The sequence below is a fragment of the Triturus cristatus genome, chromosome 12 (genome assembly GCF_964204655.1).
Source record: "Triturus cristatus chromosome 12, aTriCri1.1, whole genome shotgun sequence".
NCBI classification, from domain to species: Eukaryota; Metazoa; Chordata; class Amphibia; order Caudata; family Salamandridae; genus Triturus; species Triturus cristatus.
In genome coordinates this window covers 745,142,517-745,156,517 of record NC_140595.1, presented here as the reverse complement: position 1 = coordinate 745,156,517, position 14,001 = coordinate 745,142,517, and the positions used below count along the sequence as shown (strand labels likewise).

The window sequence follows — 14,001 nt, the reverse complement described above, 5'->3', positions numbered from 1 at the left end:
TGTATCTTCGAAAAATGATTTTGTATTAATTGAAAATTATTCGTTTATAAAGGGTACATAAAAAACAACACAATGTAGTCAGAAGTAACAGTTACCCACTAAATCTCCTCACTCTTCATTCCGCTCCTTGGTAACGTAGCTATTTAAGTTTAGGTAACAGCGCCAGGACACCCCAGGGTAACTGTTGCGCTTTATAAATTAAATAACATAACATAACATAACATAAAATTAAATATCCTTCATAGTTACAATTGTGGACACCTTTTCACAAAATGTTTTTAAGGCAATCTGAACAGTTTACACAAAGCTAACATTGCCTACAGTATAATAAAATAAGGAATAGGTGTAGTAGTCGACGTTTCGGTCTAGTAATGTCTGTGCCCATTAGACCATCCTCAGGACCTTGAATACGTTGATAAAAAAGACCCTTCCCACTAAGTAAGGTTACTATTTGATATATCGAAACCCCAATTTTTGGAATACCAAAGGTTTGTTTATTCCAGCACACAATGGCTGCACATGCATGAAGTGAGGACCCAGGTATATACGGGCTCTTGTTACAATGAACAGACAAGGAATCTGCATACGAAAGGAGAGAGGTTCAAAGTGTTCACGCTCGCTTAGCAGTCGGTGACACCCCTACAGCCTTCAGAACCCATTAGCCTGGACTGTTAGTGCATCATCCATATCATATATAGAGAGGCACTGCATCTTTACGCGATGACCAACTCAAAACTGGCGGGAACGAACCCTATTATGTTTGGTATCAAACATGTTGGAATCATACCTCCCATACCGTAAACTATGTGGGAGGTATGATTCCATGCACTGTAAAGGCCCTCTGTTAGCCTTCTAGACCCGGACAGCACAACATGGCTGCTGCCAACCAGAGACCCGATTCTGCCCTCTTGCTGCTGAGCCGAGCTCGAGCAGGGGGAGGCAGAACAATCGGTGACCTTTCACAGGGAGGTGTGACTACCTCCCAGATAGGGTTTAGTGTATTTGGGCAGGGTGGAAGTGCTTGCCAGCGCCACTCAGTTTGCTGGAAGGGCACATTTGGTGTCCTCCTTGCATAACCCTTTCCTTAGGGTACTTAAGGGAAAACCTGAGGGTGGGTCCTTAGATTCGTCATGGGACACTGCTTCAACTTTGACAGTCTGGGCACTCTGGACTTCACTGGAATTCACTCTGGGCATCAAGGTTGCATCCACAGAGACTCCTGCTGTTCCTAATCTCTTCACCCTGCTCATCTGCTGCAATGTGCTTGCCTGTGCGCCATACAGGAAATCTCCCAAGGCCTGTGGGCATCCAAGACATCTGAAGGAATCTCCCTTGAAGTGAAGGAGTCCCTTCCGTGCATCTGCAGGCACCGCAACTAAGCTGACCAGTCTGCTGATCCTGAGCTCCCATGGACTCCGAAAGGCTCAGCCTTAAATGTGCTAGTTCTTCGCAACACATGAGGCCATCCCTGTCCGCTCACCAAGTCTGAGGCTGGTATCCCTCATCGGAGCCACAGGGACCAAACCCCTGTGCACCACGTCGACTTGCCCTTGAAAGCCTTGTTGGATTCCTTCCATCAAGATCTTTGGGCTCCAAGTAGTCCCAACCTCAAGCATCTCCAGTGACCAGAATCTTTAACCACACTGCATTGCTTGCACCGTGGCCTGCATCTTTTGGTGAGCTGCTCGAGGTCCTTATGCGACTCCAGTGTCTCCGGCCTGTGAGTCCTTTTGAGGGTCACCTTTGAATTCCTTGGGCTCCCCTGATTGCTCAGGGCTAGCCCTGACTCCCCTGCTTGTGGTAAGTCCCCTGGTACTTGCTGGTCCCGACATTGCACCTTCTCCGCATTCGCCGTTGTTTGCAGTTGCCAAGACTTGTTGGTGCTCCTGACGGACACCGACCCCTGAACTCTCCACATCCGACTTGGGACAGCTCATGAATGGTTCCTCGTTTAGACAACATACACTGTAGGATTGGTATTAGACAGATTCTAGACACCCCCACCGTGTATGTTGGCCTTTGTACCAGCTAGCTCACAGTACTACTAGGAACTCCTCTTACCAAGGAGAGAATAGTTCTTGGCAACTATCGAACATGACAACCCTGATCCCTAAGGACCGTGGAAACAGTTTACTACTTTTCGTTCCTTCACTCGTGCTCACTTAGTCTCAGAGAGTTACACAGAATAAACGGTAGGGACGTTTTTCAATAAGTATTTATTGAACAATCATCATTCTAGTGTAAAATAGGTGTGCTGAAACAATCAATAGACAGTAACAGAAACACTAAGAAAGAAAAAGGATGGTTGATCTCAACCATTTTGCTATAACCATCAATACAGGAATGGATGTAAAATACATGACAATAAAAATGCGTACTCCTACGATGCTACCCTGACTAGATGTACCTAAGTGTACCTAGCATATATGTAGGTGTTAAGCCAAGAATCCCTCTAGGATAAGGTCAACCCCATTACCTGAAGTGAGAGACTGTGGGTCCTCATCTTGGTCTCAAATTGAACACCTCGCAAGGGATGTTAGACCACTGCGAGCTGGAGTATCAGCATGCAGTTACCCCAGCTTTTCGCGTCAGTGTGTGTCGGCAGGGAAATCCTGATCTCCTCTGCTTGTCTCAGCACGATCTGATGTTTATATACCCAAAGGTCTTCCCGGGGGTTCTATCTTGCTATGCCGCTTGTCGGACTTAGGATGACGTCGGGATTGAAATTTATACATAGATATTATACAGGAGATGGTAGTCCTGCTGAGTTTCCAAGAATACTCATGCATAAGGTATGAGGCTTTTACCAGGGAAAATCCGACGTTCGGTGTGCAGTGTCGTATCTAGGTAAAATGTCAGCACCCAAGAACGGTTATGTATGTAATGTAGGGAAGAATATATGTGAAGGGTTACGATGTCACCTGAGCCTATATTGGGGTACCTATCTGGAATATAATACTACACCCAGCTCCTCCACAGATACCACATTCACCACCACCCCCACATGTACCACACCCAGCACCTCGACAGACACGGCATCCACCACACACACTTGCACCACCCCACCACCAGCACCTCCACAGCACGCCCATCCACACACACACACACATTAGAATCCACAACCAAAAGGCTCATACACCCACACTCAAGCAAACAACAGACACATAGAAAGCAAGACACACCCAAACATGCATGACAAACACCAGACCCACAAGCACCTGTACCTTCAACAGACACATGCACATCAGACACTGCCACTCCCCCTACCCTCCCAAACCCAAATCCCTCCCGAATACCCTAACTGTTTTCCCATTGAATATCCTTTTTATCCTTGGCCTAACCCCTTCCAGACCTCAATCCACCCCTAGCAAAGGCCAATCTAGCCCTTCCAGACCCCAACCCACCCTTTCCACATCCCAACCCACCCCTGCCAAATGCAAAATCACCCATCCCAAAACCACTCCCCCTCAAACCCAAGGACACCCCTCCCAAACCCAGGGTAACCCTCCCAAACCCAACCTCCCCTTACCTGTAGGATGTTGGAGGTGCCTGTTCTGCCCACTAGATGCCACTTACTGAGGATGTCCCCATTGACAGTGTATTAGGGGGCAAGCTTTGTGCCACTGCACAACAGTGCAGATATTTGGCTTACTGATTATTTTGAGAGCCTTATCTAATTTTGTGTAATAAAACCATTTTATTTGTTTCACCAAGTTAGTCCTGCTATTATTTTCCTTAGCAATTGTTCGATTCCTAGCAATGTCTCCGAATAAAATGTGAAGTACTTAATTTCCTTTACCATGCTGGCAGGTAAATAAAACTAATGTTTTTAATGTCTACTTTGTTAGGTTCATACAGTGGTTAACATAGAATGCGATTGACATATGAATGTAGATGCAGCATTCATCATAGCAATTGCCACTTGCACCAAATATTGTATTTGCATGTGTTACTAGAGGTGTGCTTGTTTCACCTTGATTTCTGATCAGTATGAAAACATTATTAACAACTGAAATAGGATTCAGTTCAGTACTTGCACTAGACATGGGGTAATTTTGCATGGATATATATGTTAAATACTTCTAACTTGTGACTGACATTGATTTAACTGTTAATTTCTAAGGTAATGGTTACAGCTTGTCTAGTGCAATTTCGGTGTCATGCTTAATTGCACTTATTACCATGAAGTGTGTTGCGCATGTTTTTAATGTGTGCAAAATGTCTTCAAACACATCTGTATGGTGACTTTTAGATTTTTATTTGCGTATCCTTTTTTGGGCACATGGCAATTTTTTTAAGGCAGCTTACACCAAATTTATACATACAATGTGATGATACAGGTGTGTTTCTTTACATTTCTTTAACGTCAACATTACAGACATATGCATTGCACATTTATATGCTATTGCTTGTAAGAGAGATGTATACATGCACGTCTTGTGCAAATGTTAACAGACAAGTCAACAGGTAACACTTAAAAGTGGAGCTTACTGTTGATTGCATCTACAACGGTGTTGGTTTTCTTCGTCTTGAAACAGCAGCAGCAGAATTTGTACGAGCAGATCAATTGCAAAACAGGAAGTGTGAAAGTAAGAAAAGGTGAATTTCTGCCTTATTTCCCTTCCATTCTGCCAGCTCAGGTGTGGAGGGTTTACCACCACAGTCACGTTGGTTGAAAGGCACATCGTATTGGCCCAGTGGGGAAACAGGTGGCCCTTCCTCTGACTTCTGCTTTAACCTATCCCACCATCTACGCAGTTGCGATTTCCTGATGGAGACGATGGGACTGCGGTGGTTTTTTAGTCTATGGGCCCACTATCATCTAAATCAGGCAGGCAGACCACTAAGTATGTGTCTGGGAAGACTGCCAAAAAAGCAACAGCGGGACTGGGTCAGCTAAGATCTAAATCAGGCCCTAAAGTTGAATGGACACAATTTAACATATGCTCTATATTTACACTGTTGATTTTTTGCATAAGCATTTTTCACACAAAAAAATGTAAACAACACTCAGTGTCTTCATTGCAGCACAGGCAATAACTCAAAGAAAATGTTACCTTCAGTAACAACATGTCTTTTGGATGAATAATCTTCCTGCAGATTCCTCCCTTTATGAATACTCCTTTCAGGCTAGCGACTGAACAAACTTAGTCCAGTGACCTAAGTATAGTCATTTGGTAGCAGTGTTACTGGCCACCAAGAAAGAAAGTCATACCTCAGGATGACAAAAAGACTCTTACTGGCACTGCTCAGTCTCTACATTTGCAAAAAGAACAATTGATGGACAGAATGCCGAACAATGTCATACATTCACCCTGTACAGACATCTGGTCCTAAATCCATCGTTTTTTTGCTCACCATGCCATTCCAGTTTGGACCCAGCCATATGCAAATCAGTCTTGACCCTGCGCCCAATGGGAACATTCCAGCCCGGAATGCTAGGCCAGGTCCTCCCTGGACTAGAAACAAGCATCCTAGGTCCGGTTTCGGGCTTTCAGCCCTCCTCAGCCAAGATAGCTTGACTCCAGTGGCATGGAGAGCACGGGACACACGTCTGGGCACACCCGTCCCACTCGGGGTGACAAATGCAAAAAGAACAATTGATGGACAGAATGCAGAACAATGTCATACATTCACCCCAGTACAGATATCTGGGCCTAAATTCATCGTTTATTTGCTCACCATGCCATTTCAGTTTGGACCCAGCCATTTGTAAATCAGTCTTGATCCTGCACCCAATGGGAACAGTCCAGCCCAAACTGCCAGGCCAGGTCCTCCCCGGACTAGAAACAAGCATCCTAGGACCGGTTTCGGGCCATCTACATTTGCCAGCAGAGCATTTGGGGATTATTGTAGTGGACGTGATCATCCTATTATAAGAGCTGGTCCACCATCTAAGGGAGAAGAAAAAGCAGCCAAAGGCTGAGTGCAAATATTTTGGCATAGCAGATCCTCCTCACCAAGATTGGAGTGCCCAGAATCCCCTATGCTTTATGCTCCCATACATCCACAGGACAGAACCAGATTCGGAAGAAATGGGCACTGCAGGCCCTAAGACCAATTGAACTTAAAGGTATCCTCTAGGTAACAGTTCAGACAGAAGTGCATGGCACAAAATCGAGAACAATTCATGTTATGAGCCATGGCGAAGAGATTTGGAATTAAAATTTCAATTTTAGAGCATTTCCTCCATTATTTTGGGATGTACCTCCAACTCTTGGTCCTCCACTGAGAGGTCACTGACAGCATCTGCCCTCATGTTATTGGACCCTGGTAAGTGACCTGCTATTGGGAAGATTTCCTGTCACTGTAACCACTTCCTCTGGTTATTCGTATTCCCGCACAGAGCACATGAACCTACACCACCCTTTCTATTGGCATAACAAATGGTGGTGGTGTTGTCTGACATTTTCTTGATGGTGCTTCCTTAGATGGAAGGGAAAAAAGATTTCAGGGTCCACATGCAACTCAAACACATACATGTGGAGGCGCTTCCCTGACATGAGACAAAAGTCCCACAGCATCATATTGACCAGATGAGTCCCGAACCCAGTGAGGAAGCATCCATGACCAAAGTAGTGTGAGCCAGCTGTGGGCAGAATTTGTGACCCTTCAAAAGTTCACATTGGTACGGTCACCAGTGCAGAGCCTTTTACCCTTGCTGGAAAATCTACAGCATAGCTAATATACGTAATTGGTGTTCCAGCCATTTTCAGCTCCTAGACCACTCAGCCACCAGCTAAAGTGAGACAGCAAATGGATTCACTAGGTCTAGAGGCCTAACAGGTGCACTTTAGACAGCTATGCACATGCCTTATGAGAACTGGTGAACCTTAAAATTCTTAACCTGCCAGAACACATGAAGAAGCCTTCTGACCTTGGGAGGGATGGCTTTGATGTGACAAAATAGATGCCGAAATGTGTCTTTGATTTGGTGGACATCTGTCATGTTGTGGTGAAATACGTGCATGCATCTCACTGGCTTTTCATGGGATGTCCAGGATATGCATATAGACATGCCCTGGGACAGAGAACAGCTATTCTGTTAAAAGGCCAGGAACACTTTGGAATCCTTCAAGGATAGGGCTACAGCTCACACTTTTGGTGTGGCCTCCCTATGAAATCAGTTTCACCAACATTATTTAGGAGTTTCAAGGTTATTCTATGGCTGTGCAACCCAGAGAAAATTAGCCGCCTCATCACGTCCAGATGCCATAGCAAATGTATTATTCCTTTCGTGGCTGGGGTATATCTAGGCGGAATCATCAGTGGTAGCAGATTCAGTCCTAGTTTCTCTGCCTCAAAACTCTTCCGACTCCCCCTCATCACACCATTTTCCAGTGGGGGGAGGGTCTCCTATATTGTCACTCAATGGAAGTTGATCATCGTAGACCACTGTGTGATCCACCAGGGCTACGCCATTTCTTTCCAATCCTCCACACCAGACCACCCCTTTCCTGCAGCTTGTGCTTCCATCTAGAAGGCGAAGTTCCTTACTTTGCTGGTAAAAGGGTCAAAAGAAATGGTGCTTGTAGAAGAGAGAGGTGCTGGTTTAATCAAATCTCCATATGCTTTTGTTGCTGGTGACTGACAGAGTTCCCAGGGCTATACTGGAGGGAAGGCAAAACTCTGCCACTGGGCCGTTGCTGTGATGAGCTACACATCCCTTTGCTTGTGTTATAAAGTACAACTAATTCTGGGAAGTATTCATTTGCTATTGTCTTAGCAGAATTGAGGTACTTCACCAACATGTTGGTACATCAATAACTTCAAACCGAGTCAAAGGGGATCCTAAATTCAGAAAACTCTGGTAAGGGCTGATTGTGAAAAAAATTACTTCACGTTAATATTCCACAAAGAATACAGTGGCTTGCTTGTGAAGGTGCTTGCTCCCAAATTCACCAGTGATATCTGTCCAGGTGTTAGGGGTTCATTTAAAGTAGGGTGGGAAGCCTGCCCTGCTAGGTTAACGAAGGCTTCTACTCCCCGGGTGGATGACCATGTGCCTTTGTGTTTCGATTCCAGGGTAGGAGTTTAGGGTTGGTTACAGGGCAAATCAAATGCAGTCCACCTCGAAACCTGCGCTGAAGGTTGAAACTTTTATTACTCTATTGACACTGGACTTGTTGTTATTACGCTGATACCTAAGGGCCATGGAGACACAGGGATTGAGTTGCTGGTTCCTATGTATACAATGAGCTGTTGAGAATAATATTGCGTGTAACCATGCCTTAATTCTGATGCCACTGTATAACAAATGTATTTTGTTTTCTGCCACTGTTTGGAAGTATACAATAAAACATTTATAAAAAGCAGTCCACCTCTCTGAACTTAGCAAAAAAAAAGTTGTGCTTTATTATACTAATTCCTATAACTCACAGAGATAGGTAGATAAAAAGGATTATATTAGACTTGGAGAAATATGATAAAGCAAGAAAAAACCCTTTACAAATAAGAACAAGGACATCCAATATCTATTGCTAATAGAGCATGTATGAAATTACAGATACTATCATGTGTTTAGATGAAAAAAAAAAACAAAGGGAGAGGATCCAGTTTTCATTTAAAAAGGTTAAACTAAGAGCATGCAAATACATAGCAAAACATATTGAAGTTTTGGAACTTAATCAATTCAATCATTGAATTGAAGAAAAGTTTCAAATGTTATCCTAACTTTACTTACCAGCAAAGTACAAATCTCAAAATACATTAGTGATATCTCAAGAGTTACAAAAAGTGAAGTCTGCAAAGATTGCCTACCGGTAACACTAGTATGTTTCCATGTATGACCTGTATAAATTGTGTGACATCTTGAAAGCCAACATAGTACTACAGCCACACTCTGGAGAAGGGAAAAATTGAGAAATGTTGTTAGATGTGCCTCTACTTTTAATGAATGGTAGAGTCTTCCATGGCTTACTATATGTTGAGATAAATTAAAAGAAAATCAAAGTACGTATTGGAGAACATTAAAAACAAGATACATACAAACAATATTGAATCACACGTGACCAATCATTTTAATTTAGGGAAACAAAATTTAGATCCATTTTGATTTCAAGTTTTAAAAAAAATCCTGACACTTAAATTGGGTGAGAATGGTTGGTAAGGTACAACTCCCAAGACAGTTGGTAAAAAAAAATGTGATGTGTGGATGGGGACTTATTTAAAAACAGTTTGAGATGACATTCAGAGGAATTAAAAATAATCAGAACAATGTGCTGACTGTAGATATAAAAAAAATCCCATTGGGGGCAGCTGTACTTTGCTTAAAAGAAACCAGTTTTTAGAAATGTTCCTGTCCTTCAAAAGTAGTTACTCACTTCTCTAGGAAATTTCCTTGTTTAAAATACACAGCTCAAAAAAGTATCAGGTAATTAGGGCTTGTTAGTGGATGTACTGAACAAGCTATTTGACTCCACAATCAGCAGGCTGTTGAAACTCATACATGGCATTCACCAACATGAGAGGTGTGAAGACCAGGACTTCACCACTTTTAAAACTTTTTTTTTATTTCATCAATTACTATAAAATTGTTAAGTTTTAAGAATAATGTGGATGAGAAGTCTTACCAAATCATCAACAAACAAACAGAAATGTATCCCGCAAATGAAACTGTGTGAAGATGAGAAGCTTGAGAATTTTGCATTTTTGCAATCTTTCCTAATCAACATTTGAAATTATTTCAGATGATTGTTTCTTTTATTTTTAGATATCATTAAACTCACCTGTGGGTATCTGTAGACGCTCAAGAGCCTAGCAATGAGAATTGTGGGGTCTGACGCCGCATCCCCCACAAAGGCGGCCAGTGGAGCTGAGCTTTGGCATTGATAGTTCAGGATGGACATTGGCGCCCCAGTCAGTATCCACACGGTACCCTGCAAAGCCCTGGGCATAGACAAGCATGTGTCAAAGATCACAAATCCAAGGGTGATGTTTGGTAGGATCAGCTGCTCACGGTTTATTTCCTCGATGGTGAAAGCCAAGGCTTCAGCCCAAACTAAACTTGCCACGTAAAACCTGCAGAAAACAATGAAAGATTTGGAACCATGTATGTAATTAGTTTAATATAGCCCAAAAACATGTTACCATCAGCCACTTCACTGCACCATAGGAATGTGGTAAAGGATTGCCAGACGCCCATCATGTATTGAATAGTTTAAAAGTCACAGTTGGAAGGTGTGCTGGGAAATCCTAAATACAATGAAAATCTCAGCATTTCAAGGAATCAGTGAAGAGAGACGACAAAACATAGCTCATGTAGTAGCAGTGCAATCCTCCTTCACGTACTCGTATGCAGGTAGGTGTGCACAAGCGCACCCAACACAGACGCATCGACACATGTTTTATATACATGAATAAACACAGGCCACATAATCTCAAGCTTGCTGTTATGATCTTATTCCATTAGTCTACTTGCATATTGTGTTCTTCTAGAATTGTTGCATAACATGCAGAATGTTTAGAAAAAGTTGTAAGGATTGTTTTTGATGGCAATTATTTTCTACCTGCTGCCCTGAGGAATGCTTTGCTGATGTTGTGCTTCATTTCATTAAATTTCCTCTTGTACAACCACTACACATGGATTGACTTTACACATATAGCAATGAGCACAGGCATCTGCACAGGGGACTTAAAACACACCATTGCCACCACTTTGGGGTAGTCAACCCGTACTGAGGTGAGCAGTAGAGATAATTCTATCTATTTGCTAACTCTCACATATTCCTATTTAATAACTCTCACAGCAATATCTCAGCAACAAAATTCTTTTCTGTGAACAGATCACTCTCTAAAAATCATTGTTCATTCACTTGTAATTGTGCAACACAACAGCAAAGTGGTGATCTTCAATGTGATGAATGCAATGACCGTTCATCAGGTCAGAGGTAAAGTGTTCTCTTGTATTGCATTTAACCTGGTGACACCATGCAATACGTGATCCACAACAGGTGAGAGGGTAAAGTGCAAAGTATTGAAGATGAGTCTTGTATTGAAGAAGTGTCCATAAAATGGAAGAAAACACACTGCTTGTATGAAAACTGAGTGGGGATCCTGGCAAGGATGATGTGGTGATACTAGAATGTATATTGATGTTAGGTGGTATAGCTGTGGTTGTTGTAGCAGACATCATATAACATTAGACTGTGGTGGGGATATGTTTGTGAGGTTGTTTGTTGATAGGGTGTCTACAGTTGATAAATCGAAGATCTCACCCACCAGCAGCATATTTATAACGCAGATGAAGGTAGAGTTTAAAGGAAGGATGTGGTGGGGAAGATATATGTTGTGAAGATGGGTGATATTTTGTTGGTGTAAAGACAGCAGTGGGATTCAAGGAACACCCTTGATATTAATGCACCCGGACCAAGCTATATTGTTATCTAAAATGCTGAAAGGTGGGTGAATTTGGGACAATTTCCTGAAGTGTTCCAAGACAGATTGGGTTCACTTAAAGGTTTAGAACAAAAGGTGCAGTTCATGCGCATAAAGTGTAGTATTCACCAAATTTGATGAAGAAAGTGTCGAACAATAGATTTATTGAGGAAATTGAATCTTCTAAAGGGTCAGCCCCATTTGCTCTAGCATCCAAGGCTGGTCACACAGGTAGTAGGATTTTCGTTTATTTAAAAGATTTTATTCATAACTAGGTTTGGGTGAAATTTCTTTTATGTTGTTGTAATCTTTCATCATTTTGGTAATTTTACTCTGCGTAGGAGAGCTGGGCTGATCGTAGGATCCTTTGGGGTGCGTGGAATTTGAGTTGGCTGTTCAGGTATGCTGGTCCGGTATCGTGGAGGGCCTTGTGAGCGTGGGTTAGCATCTTAAAGGTGACTCTAGCTTTGATGGGGAGCCAGTGGAGTGTTTGCAGGTGCTGGGAGATGTGGCAGTGTCTTGGCAGGTTGAGGACCAGTCTTGTGGCGGCGTTGTGGATGTTCTGTAGCTTGTGGGTGAGGTTTTTGTTTATTCCGTCACAGAGTGCATTGCCGTAGTCAAGCCAGCTGGTGACCAGGGCGTGAGTGACGGTCTTTCTGTGTTCAAGGGGGATCCATTTGAAGGTCTTACGTAGGAGGCGGAGGGTGTGGAAGCAGGAGGACGAGACGGAGTTGATCTTGCGGTCCAGGACACCTCCGGGTAACAGTGCGCTCTATAAATGTGAAAAATAAATAAATAAAATACATTTTGAGCTCTGAGTCAATGATGAATCCCAGTTTGCGTGCATGGTCCGTGGGGGTAGGCGGGCTTCCGAGGGCGGGGGGCCACCAGGTGTCATTCCAGGCGTCTGGGTTTGGGCCCACGATGAGTACTTCCGTTTTGTTGGTGTTTAGTTGTTGGCAGCTGTTTTTCATCCATTTGGCGATGGCTTCCATGCCTTCTCGAAAGTTGTGTCTGGCGGTGTTGGGTTCGTTGGATAGGGAGAGGATGAGTTGGGTGTCGTCTGCGTATAACACAATGTTGAGTCCGTAGGTTCTGACGATGGGGGCGAGTGGAGACATGTAGATGTTGAAGAGCGTAGGGCTGAGGGAGGACCCCTGGGGGACTCCGCAGGTGGTAGGTGTAAGGTCATATTATGTGGTTTTCAGGGTGATAATCTGGTGCATGGTGGATGTGTTGAAGAGCAGGAATGGGTTTAAGAAAGGTATTGGAGAGGTTGCTGTTCAAAGGTCTTACAGAGAAGTGTAAGTATAGGATATCTTGTGCATGTAAGGAAAAATGCACAACATTCGTTTTTACGATGGATTTGGTGAAAGCAGTGAGAAATGCTCCTGTACTGGTAAGTAATGATCAATTTAGGTGGTTGAACAGTATGGTAAGATTATCAAACATTTTGCCAGGACTGTGCATCCAGTGAGAACTCTGATGGAGGAGAGCAAGGAATGTATCTAGTCTAATGCATGAAATATGACTTCTGAGACGATCGGGAGAGAGATTATAAAAAGAACCTTGATGGGGCATTTTAATACTTGAAAATAAAACTGTGACCACTGCTGATGTCAATGAGTATGGATTCTGAGCAGTACTCTCTCAACTTGAAAGGGTTATAGAATTTGCTTCGCATCCACTGAAAGGTGCAGAGTGGAACTATTCTGTTATTGAGAGGGAGGCACTACGCTGCTTGGCAATACACAGTTTCACTTTCTCCTTGTGGGGCTTCCCTGTCATTGGAAAAACTGATCACAAATCCTTGATTCAAGTTTTTTGTCATCCATATTGTCCAAGCAGTCAATGCTAAAGATTTCAGGTGGCTAGCAGGACTAAGTGAATGTAACTTGCTATTGGAATATATCCCAAGAATTAAAAACAAAGCTTTTGATTGTATTGTTTGCCTTTGGAGAGTGCTGAAGATGTTGATGTGTGTGGCTACTCTTAGGTGGGTATGTGGGGGGAATGGGAAAAGATTTTAAATTCAGATAGTCATTGTGCTGCTGGTATATGGCTGACTGAGGAAGAGAGGAGAGAGGGCCGGATGCACAACCCGCCACTTAGCGAGTCGCAAATTGTGTTGCATTAGCGACTTGCTAATTGGGATGCACAACAGTGTCAGAGACACTGTTTGTGATTACCAATGGGGTCGCAAATTGCATGCCTTATGCATATTAATGAGGCTGTCACAATTTGCAAGCCCATTGGGAATGACTGGCACTCCCAGGGATGTTGGCCTGCTGGGGTCAGCTGACCTTCATGTCTGGGACTGCTTTTAAGAAAAGCTGTGTTTTTTTAAAAAAAATGCAGCTCGTTTCCTTAAAGGAAAACAGGATGCATTTAAAAATAAAAAAATGCAACTTTTTGGTTGCATTTTTTAAGGTCAGGTAGTGATCCCTGGGACCACTGCCTGCTCTGAAAAAATGTTTGCGCACCCATTCACAAAGGGATGCCCTTGGAACGCCCCTTCCTAATAGCGAGTCGCTAACCCTATTTTGCGAGTCGCTATTTAATCAGCAACTCGCCAAATAGGGTTAGTACATGAGCCACAGGTTTTATGCGTGCGCAAACTGGTCT

At 43.2% G+C, this 14,001-nt stretch overlaps 1 protein-coding gene across 1 annotated transcript in view; it reads right to left on the bottom strand.

The window, feature by feature from the left end:
* LOC146782659 (extracellular calcium-sensing receptor-like) overlaps positions 1-14,001 on the bottom strand; it is an 87,124-nt gene that overhangs the window by 45,771 nt on the left and 27,352 nt on the right. The window contains exon 3 of the mRNA XM_085637161.1: positions 9,729-10,020. Within this exon, the coding sequence (XP_085493287.1) occupies positions 9,729-10,020 (292 nt within the window). The remainder of the gene's footprint in view (positions 1-9,728; positions 10,021-14,001) is intronic.